This window comes from Micromesistius poutassou (genome assembly GCF_964030765.1).
Source record: "Micromesistius poutassou genome assembly, chromosome: 18".
NCBI lineage: Eukaryota > Metazoa > Chordata > Actinopteri > Gadiformes > Gadidae > Micromesistius > Micromesistius poutassou.
In genome coordinates, this window is record NC_140288.1 from 11795477 (window position 1) to 11805325 (window position 9849).

The 9849-nt window shown below is 47.1% G+C and overlaps 1 protein-coding gene across 1 annotated transcript in view; it reads left to right on the plus strand.

Moving 5' to 3' along the window:
- LOC311363357 (cadherin EGF LAG seven-pass G-type receptor 1-like) overlaps window positions 1-9845 on the plus strand; it is a gene marked incomplete at both ends in the record, with an annotated part of 49958 nt that extends 40113 nt beyond the window's left edge. Inside the window, 11 exon segments of the mRNA XM_084483305.1 lie at window positions 106-289; window positions 2000-2101; window positions 2453-2547; window positions 3610-3819; window positions 4746-4929; window positions 5257-5400; window positions 5894-6077; window positions 8622-8682; window positions 8684-8757; window positions 9246-9369; window positions 9657-9845. Of these exon segments, the coding sequence (XP_084339431.1) occupies window positions 106-289; window positions 2000-2101; window positions 2453-2547; window positions 3610-3819; window positions 4746-4929; window positions 5257-5400; window positions 5894-6077; window positions 8622-8682; window positions 8684-8757; window positions 9246-9369; window positions 9657-9845 (1551 nt within the window).
- Window positions 9846-9849: the final 4 nt, after the last annotated feature.

Sequence of the window (9849 nt, forward strand, 5' to 3'; positions counted from 1 at the left end):
TCCCTCCCTCCCTCCCTCTCTCTCTCTCTCTCTCTCTCTCTCTCTCTCTCTCTCTCTCTCTCCCCCCCCCTCCCTCCCTCCCTCCCTCTCCCTATCTGTCTCCAGGACAACTACTACCGCCCCGCTGATGAGGACTCCTGCTACCCGTGTGACTGCTTCCCCATCGGCTCCGAGTCTCGAACCTGCGACCCGCGGACCGGCCAGTGCCCCTGTAAGGGCGGGGTCATAGGTCGCCAGTGCAACCGCTGTGACAACCCCTTCGCCGAGGTCACGGCCACGGGCTGCCAAGGTGCGTCTTCAACACTCTGATAGACATGATGTGATGTGATTAGAGATGTTACACAACATGTGTGATGTGATTGGAGATGTTACACAACATGTGTGGTAGAAATGTAAAACGACCTGAATAGGAGCTGGTGTAGCTATCTGAAACCAAACCGTTCAGGAGAGTATCATCTGTATATAGAACTGTAATATGAATACAGCTCTATCATCCCAGTACAGCGTATCAAAACGTTTCTGGTGTTTGCCCAGTGACCAGTGTTATAGTAGTATAGACTCTTCCCTTAAACCAGTGTAAAGACTGTTGGTTTGTCCCTTCAAACCAGTGTAAAGACTGTTGGTTTGTCCCTTTAAACCAGTGTAAAGACTGTTCCTTTAAACCAGTGTAAAGACTGTTCCTTTAAACCAGTGTAAAGACTGTTGGTTTGTCCCTTTAAACCAGTGTAAAGACTTTTGGTTTAAACCAGTGTAATGACTGTTCCTTTAAACCAGTGTAAAGACTGTTCCTTTAAACCAGTGTAAAGACTGTTGGTTTGTTCCTTTAAACCAGTGTAAAGACTGTTGGTTTGTCCCTTTAAACCAGTGTAAAGACTGTCCCTTTAAACCAGTGTAAAGATTGTTCCTTTAAACCAGTGTAAAGACTGTCCCTTTAAACCAGTGTAAAGACTGTTGGTTTGTCCCTTTAAACCAGTGTAAAGACTGTTGGTTTAAACCAGTGTAAAGACTGTTCCTTTAAACCAGTGTAAAGACTGTCCCTTTAAACCAGTGTAAAGACTGTTGGTTTGTTCCTTTAAACCAGTGTAAAGACTGTTGGTTTGTTCCTTTAAACCAGTGTAAAGACTGTTGGTTTAAACCAGTGTAAAGACTGTTCCTTTAAACCAGTGTAAAGACTGTTGGTTTGTTCCTTTAAAGCAGTGTAAAGACTGTTGGTTTGTTCCTTTAAACCAGTGTAAAGACTGTTGGTTTGTTCCTTCAAACCAGTGTAAAGAAGTTGTGGGTTTGTTGGCCAAGCAGGCATCTCAAGAGACAAAATGCCCAAAGCAGCGGCGAGCCGTGGCTGCCATCTGCTTGGGAACCGTTTAGCTAGCGTAGCGTCTTTGTGGTCAGCCAGTCAAGCAGGGCCGGCTAGCTGGTGGGACGGCTAGCCATACAGTAGGGATGAATAGAGAACCAAAGACACGTCTCCGGCACTGAAAGAGCTATTATGCCCCTGCTGGATCCTCACAATGACCCGCAGAGTTTCAGAGGACGTGCTCGCACTTTGAATTCATTTGGGAATAATTCATATGGAAATGAAAGTGCTTTGTAGAGGGGTGTGTACATTGCGACACTGCTGGACACTGAAGTTATTTGTCCTTTTTTCACTTTTAACTGTTTAGTCGTTTAGCGTAGGCTCTTATCCACACGGTACGGTGAAACCTCTTTCTGACGGAGGCCTACAGGTAGACTTAGGAGACCTAGGGGGTCGAACACGGAACCTTCCAGTTTGGAGTCAAACACCCACTGTGATTGGTTTAAAAAACAAATTATTAATTATGGTCGGTGTTGCACTGAGTATACGTGGTCTGGTTATTTCTGTCTGTGGTGAGATCCACTCTTCATGCTTCTCTGCACCTCTTCCATCAGACGGGAACATCAGCGGTTTGAGTCAGGGAGGGAAGGGAGAAGGAATGAGAGAATGAGTGATAGAGTGAAACACGCTGTGTCTTCTCCTCAGTGGTGTATGAGGGCTGTCCCAAGGCCTTCGACGCTGGCATCTGGTGGCCCAAGACCCAGTTTGGACGCCCCGCGGCCATCAACTGTCCAAAGGGCTCCATTGGTGAGTTACATCTATCCATCTATCCATCTCTACATCCATAGTACACCCATCACTCTATAATACATCCATCTATACGTTCATCTGTCCAGCCATCCATCTATCCATCCGCCCATCAGTAATACATCTATCGATACTATCCATAGTACATCCATCCATCTATCTATCTATCCATCCTTAGTACACCCATATAGCTCTTCTCCATCTGTAATACCTCTATCCATCCTTTTATCCATCCATCAATTATCTATCCATCAATGAATCCATCCTTCTATCCTCAACATTTTTGCGCTCTCTCTCTCTCTCTCTCTCTCTCTCTCTCTCTCTCTCTCTCTCTCCCCCCTCTCCCCCCAGGCACGGCGGTCCGTCACTGTAATGATGAGAAGGGCTGGCTACCCCCAGAGCTCTTCAACTGCACCACCGCCTCCTTCTCCAGCCTCAAGAAAATGGTGGGCTAGGCTAAGCTAGGCTAAAACACACTAAATTAACGACGCTTACCAAGTTTCCTTCACTAACCCTCAAGAAACTAACGAGCTAAGCTGGGCTCACACAAACTGTTCAAAATGAAGAAGGTTACTGAGGCGTGTTGCCGCTCATAGCTGTACATGGCGATTTGAATATGCAAGAAATATATTAAGATATGCAAATAAGATAACAAGATATGCATATAAGATCATTCGATACACTATATGCTCAATTAGGATCAACTATATTAAAGGTTGCCAAGCTATGATTAATTCAATTAAGCTGAGATAATACAAAAAAAAATACTCAGATAAGTGCATAATTAAGATAAGATGTCCAAAACGACACTGAGATAGAAATCTGCTCGGCTAAACTAAACTTTGCCAAACAAAGCCGTGCTAAGATAACGTGCTAACATAACTATCTTTGTTGTACACGGGGAATGGGTTAACCTAGTGATAGTTAGTGTACACAGGGAACGGGTTAACCTAGTGATAGTTAGTGCTTGGCACTCAGTTCTATGTACATCCTTACTGTAGGGAGAGCCATATATTGTTTCTCATTCTTCTGACAAATGTGCCTATTGTAAGTCGCTTTATATAAAAGTGATAAAAGCGTCTGCTGAATATTTAAGTCATTAAGTTGAAATGACTCGGTCGTGTGTAACAAAGGAAGAAGGAACACAACCCTAAATTTAGTTGTTGCATTTCTGCCTCTGTCCCTCTTTGGATCAAGATGAAGATGTAATGTCTCTTTAGATCAATATGTAAATTCTGCCAGACTTCCTACAATGACAATGTAACATGAATAATGTTGTATTTTGTACTCCCTGAATGTAGATGTATATCCTCTGCTGTAACGATACAGAATGACATTATATAATATAATAAATATATAATAATATAATATTATAATAATATAATATATATAATATAATATATATAAGTATCATTATAGTGATTATCCATAACTGTAGCGTCTGCTCAACGGCCTGAATGTGACTGTCCATTCTGAGTGTGGTTGACGGTTGAATTCCCGGGCGGCAGAACGAGGAGCTGCGGCGCAACGAGTCGGTGATGGACGGCGAGCGCTCCAAGGCCATCGTGAGGCTCCTCCGCAGCGCCACCAACGACACGCAGCGTTACTACGGCAACGACGTCAAGACGGCCAACGAGCTGCTGGTGCGCGTGCTGCAGTACGAGAGCCGGCAGGCGGGGTTTGAACTCACGGCCACGCGGGACGCAGACTTCAACGAGGTATGGAGAGGAGGTCGTCTTGTGTGTGTGTGCGTGTTTCTGACTACCTGTGTGTGTGTGTGTGTGTGTGTGTGTGTTTCATGCTGGGATGTCATTTGTGTCAATGATCATCAGTAATAATCTTTAAGGATAGAGGGATGATGGATGGAGAGGTAGAGAATGTGTGGCTTCAGAAAGGGAACCTGATCGGATCACGACCGGATCTCTCTCCGCCAGACGCTGGTGGAGAGAGATCCGGTCGTGATCCAGTCATGACCGGATCATGACCGGAATATGAGGTTAGGGTTAGGGTTAGGACTGGATCAATATGAGGTTAGGGTTAGGGTTAGGACTGGATCAATATGAGGTTAGGGTTAGGGTTAGGACTGGATCAATATGAGGTTAGGGTTAGGGTTAGGACTGGATCAATATGAGGTTAGGGTTAGGGTTAGGACTGGATCAATATGAGGTTAGGGTTAGGGTTAGGACTGGATCAATATGAGGTTAGGGTTAGGGTTAGGACTGGATCAATATGAGGTTAGGGTTAGGGTTAGGACTGGATCAATATGAGGTTAGGGTTAGGGTTAGGACTGGATCAATATGAGGTTAGGGTTAGGGTTAGGACTGGATCAATATGAGGTTAGGGTTAGGGTTAGGACTGGATCAATATGAGGTTAGGGTTAGGGTTAGGACTGGATCAATATGAGGTTAGGGTTAGGGTTAGGACTGGATCATAATAATAATAATACATTTCATTTGAAGGTGTCTTCCTCGGCACTCAAGGACACCCTACAAAGATGCACAAAAGTCATTAAAAAGACAAAAAACAACAACAACAACAATAAGATAAAGAAAAACTAAAAACAATAGAGATAACAAAAAAGAGAGATAACAATTGGCATCAGATGGAATAGGCATCATGACCTCTCCGGCCCTCTGTCCTCCAGAACCTGGTGCGTGCGGGCAGTGCCCTGCTGGACCCGGGAACCAAGGAGCACTGGGATCAGATCCAGAGGGGCGAGGGGGGCGCGGCCCTGCTGCTGCACAGCTTCCAGGACTACGCCAGCACCCTGGCCCAGAACGTCCGCAAAACCTACCTGAAGCCCTTCACCATCGTCACAGACAACATGAGTGAGAGGAGCCCCCGCCCCGAGGCGTCTTAGACCGGCAGCATGTGTGTTCTAAGAGGAAGGAACACCGACACGTGTTGTAATGTCTCTCCTTCGCTCTCTCCTCTCTCTTCTCGTCCTCTGTGTCTCCTCTCTCCTCTGCATTCATCCTCTCCCTTTTCTCCTCCTCCTTTCTCCACTTCCTCTCCTCCTAATCCCACTCTCTCTCTCACTCTCCTCTCCTCCTTCCTCCCCATCTCCCTCCCTGTCCTCATCTCTCCTGCTCTCCTTCTCTTCCTCCTCCCTCCTCTCCTCCTCCCTCCCCCGTCTCCCTCTCTCCCCTCTCCAGTCCTGACGGTGGACTACCTCGATACGTCCGACCCGGACCGGACCGCGTTCCCCCGCTTCCAGGACATCCAGGAGGCCTACTCCCCCGAGTTGGGCTCCTCCATCGACTTCCCCGAGTTCAACCCCCACAGCCCGGAGCCGCCTGGTAGGAAACACTGGGGACTCAACGTCCGGCCTTTAGGAGTCTGTTTGCTTCTGCTTTCAGTTTCAGATGTTTAGTTTATCTCTTCAGTTCTTTAGTTTATCTCTTCAGTTCTTTAGTTTATCTCTTCAGTTCTCCCTTGGTCTTTATCTCTCTCAGTTCAATTAAAGAGCTGTGTTGCAGTACGAAACAATGATGTACATTGCCAAAGAACAAAAAAAATGATGACTAATCAGATTATCTAAATAAATAAGAATTTAAGAAGACAAATATATTAAAACGGTTATATATAAATGTATAACGTCACAGGAACGTTTAAACATAATTAGGCTGTCAAATTTCATTAATACACAGGATCAGATGTTATAATCAAAGATCTTAATTAGACATTAATTATTTACAAATATTATGGTGGTTGGAGATTTTAAAATGTTTTCATATTTAAAGAGTTGAAAGAGTAAAATGTAGCGTACGGTAACACCCTCTCTCTCCTCAGAAGAGCCGTCCCCTCCCCCGGACGTCCTGACCGACACCCCAGAGGGGGAGGAGCCTACCGCGGCCAATAGGAAACCACGCCACGCCGAGCCCGCCGCCCACTTGCCGGTTGCCGTGGTGATTGTGTACAAGTCCATGGGACAGCTGCTGCCGGAGCGATACGACCCTGATCGACGAAGCCTCAGGTAGACCTTCAGCTCCACCGCCTATCCCATAATACCCATCACATCCCATAATACCAGTCACATCCCATAATATCAGTCACATCCCATAATACCCATCACATCCCATAATATCAGTCACATCCCATAATACCCATCACATCCCATAATACCCATCACATCCCATAATATCAGTCACATCCCATTATACCAGTCACATCCCATAATATCAGTCACATCCCATAATATCAGTCACATCCCATAATACCATCACATCCCATAATATCAGTCACATCCCATAATACCCATCATATCCCATAATATCAGTCACATCCCATAATACCATCATATCCCATAATATCCATCACATCCCATAATACCCATCACATCCCATAATATCAGTCACATCCCATAATATCAGTCACATCCTATAATATCCATCACATCCCATAATACCCATCATATCCCATAATATCAGTCACATCCCATAATAATCAGTCACATCCCATAAAATCACATCACAATCCCTTAATACCCATCACATCCCATAATATCCATCCCATCCCATAATATCAGTCACATCCCATAAAATCACATCACATCCCGTAATCTCCCATATTATCGCATCACATCCCATAATACCCCAGGTCCACGCGGTTGGTCGCCATGGATACCAGGGCTTGCCTTCAGGGTTCTGTTTTTTGTGATTCTGACCGCACTGATTCACACCCCCACAAAGGGTCTCCCGTTCAGTCACAGGTCTCCACGACGTTGTACAAATTACCCTCTACAGTATGAGCCTCCCTGACTCCTACTGTCATAAATTACCCTCTACAGTATGAGCCTCCCTGACTCCTACTGTCATAAATTACCCTCTACAGTATGAGCCTCCCTGACTCCTACTGTCATAAATTACCCTCTACAGTATGAGCCTCCCTGACTCCTACTGTCATAAATTACCCTCTACAGTATGAGCCTCCCTGACTCCTACTGTCATAAATTACCCTCTACAGTATGAGCCTCCCTGACTCCTACTGTCATAAATGAGGTGGACAGGCAGCAGGGAGGGCTGCTGGTGCTGTAGCTTCTCCCCTTGTAGTTAAACAACGCTCATCACAGTCTGTAGTCTCCTCCCGGGGTTCTCCTGCTGAACAGACTGGAGCTTGTACCTGAAGATATTCGGCCTCACGGGAACGTCGGGAATGCTCAGCCTCAGATTCTCCGTCGGTATCCAGGGGAGCTGTCATAATATTTACGTGTGACGTAAGCCCGACTTCTGAAGCTCTGCGGGGGGTCGCTGAGTCACATGGAATGTTTGTTAGGGCTGTGTGTGTGTGTGTGTGTGTGTGTGTGTGTGGGTGAGGGTGTGTGTGTGTGTGTGTGTGTGTGTGTGTGTGCGTGCGTGCGTGCGTGCGTGCGTGCGTGCGTGCGTGCGTGCGTGCGTGCGTGCGTGCGTGCGTGCGTGCGTGCGTGCGTGCGTGCGTGCGTGCGTGCGTGCGTGCGTGAGGGTGTGTGTGTGTGGGTGAGGGTGTGTGTGAGGGTATGTGTGAGGCTGGGTGCTTGTGTGTGTGTGTGTGTGTGTGTGTGTGTGCTTAAGGGTGTGTGTGTGTGTATTTGTGCAAAGGTATGTGTAGCAACGTCAATGCTACATGCCACCTACAAGCCAGGTGGCTTTTCCTGGGCTCCTCCAGACACAGTACACCGGGTGGAAGCCGGTTTATTGTAGTTTACAGATAGATGGGCTGGTGCGCCATGCTGCCATACAGGGGATCTCTCCCTGACTGTGTGTGGAGACGGCTGTTCTAACCCGTACACACTGATTACTCAATGACAGGTGTGCTGCCTCACCCAGCCCCGGAGTGGGTGCATCTTTTCCTTGTGTCTATATGTTTTCAGCTTTCTTTACCTGTGTAAACCTGTTGTACTCTGTAGTGTTTGTACCTGTACTCACCTCTGTTCCACCTCACCTCTATTTCTACCTGTGCTCTCCTGTGTGTACCTGTGTCAGAGTTCTCCTTCACTCAGGGTTCCTTCCAACGCATCCTGGAAAACATTTGGAAAATATCCAAATTTATCAGCCGTCTTGGAAATTGTTACGCTACAAAACATATCTGATGTGATCTGATCTGTGTGGGCTTTGTTCTACGGATACATACGTAATGGTTGGTTATTATTAGTTAGTAGTTATTGGTAAGTCAGTAAAAAATATTTGGGATGAATCTGCGATTCGATGCTGAAACTGGGATATTCTTCTTGTTGACTGCTTGTAGCTACAGGATTAAATTCAACTCACTGATTGGTCCACAGTTGTCATTCATAAAGAACAGGTTTGTTATTCATGCTGCTCATTCAAAAGAGATCAGGGATCATACAGGGCTCTATGGACCAGGGAAATGATGAGCTCTAAAGAGTGGGAACCCTGCTCACTGTATTTCTACTGCATTAGCTGTATTTCCACCTGTACTCACCTGTATTTCTACCTGTACTCACCTGTATTTCTACCTGTACTCACCTGTATTTCTACCTGTACTCACCTGTATTTCTACCTGTACTCATCTGTACCTCCAGGATCCCAAACCGTCCGGTCATCAACTCGGCCATCGTGAGCGCCACTCTGCACAGCGAGGGCCCCGCCCCTGCCCCTCCCCCTGGAGCCGCCTGTCACGGTGAGGCTCCGCCTCCTGGAGACGGAGGAGAGGACTAAGCCCGTCTGCGTCTTCTGGAACCACTCCCCTCCTGTAAGAACACACATAACATCTAATATACACACACCATGAGTTATATGCTGTGATGTAAATGCAAAGGTTCCTTTACTATATAATGTACAATTTTATATCAGAACTTCCAGAACTTTATATCAGAATCATTATTCCGTCATAATCGTTTTCTACTCTTTCTGGTTGTTTTATTGTGTGTGTGTGTGTGTGTGTGTGTGTGTGTGTGTGTGTGTGTGTGTGTGTATCTGTGTGTGTGTGTGTGTGTGTGTGTGTGTGTGTGTGTGTGTGTGTATCTGTGTGCGTGTGTGTGTGTGTATGTGTGTATGTGTGTATCTGCGTGTGTATCTGCGTGTGTGTGTGCGTCTGTGTGTGTGTGTGTGTGTGTGTGTGTGTATCTGTGTATCTGCGTGTGTGTGTGTGTGTGTGTGTGTGTGTGTGTGTGTGTGTCTGTGTGCGTGTGTGTGCGTGTGTGTAGGGTTGGGGCTGGTGCCTGGTCGTCTAAAGGCTGTGAGATGCTGGACAGGAACAACACACACATCAGCTGCCAGTGTAATCACATGACCAGCTTCGCCGTGCTCATGGACATCTCCAAGAGAGAGGTACCCGTTGCCAGGCAACCACCAAACACCTACAACACCTTTCTCCTCCTGCTCCTCTTCCTCCTGCTCCTCCTCCTCATCATCATCATCATTCCTCCTCCTCATGATCACTCCTCCTTCTCTTCCTCCTCCTCCTCCTCCTCCTCCTGCTCCTCTTCCTCCTGCTCCTCCTCCTCCTCATCATCATCATCATTCCTCCTCCTCCTGCTCATCATCATTCCTCCTCCTCCTCCTCCTCCTCCTCCTCCTCCATGACCACCTCCTCTCTCCCTCCTCTCTCCTGGCAGCATGGCGAGGTGCTGCCCCTGAAGGTCGTGACCTACACCACGGTGTCCGTCTCTCTGCTCCTGCTGCTCCTCACCTTCCTGCTCCTCTGCCTGCTCCACCGTCTGCGCTCCAACCTGACCGCCATCCACCGCAACCTGGTGGCCGCGCTCTTCTCCTCCCTGCTGGTCTTCCTCCTGGGGATCAACCAGACGG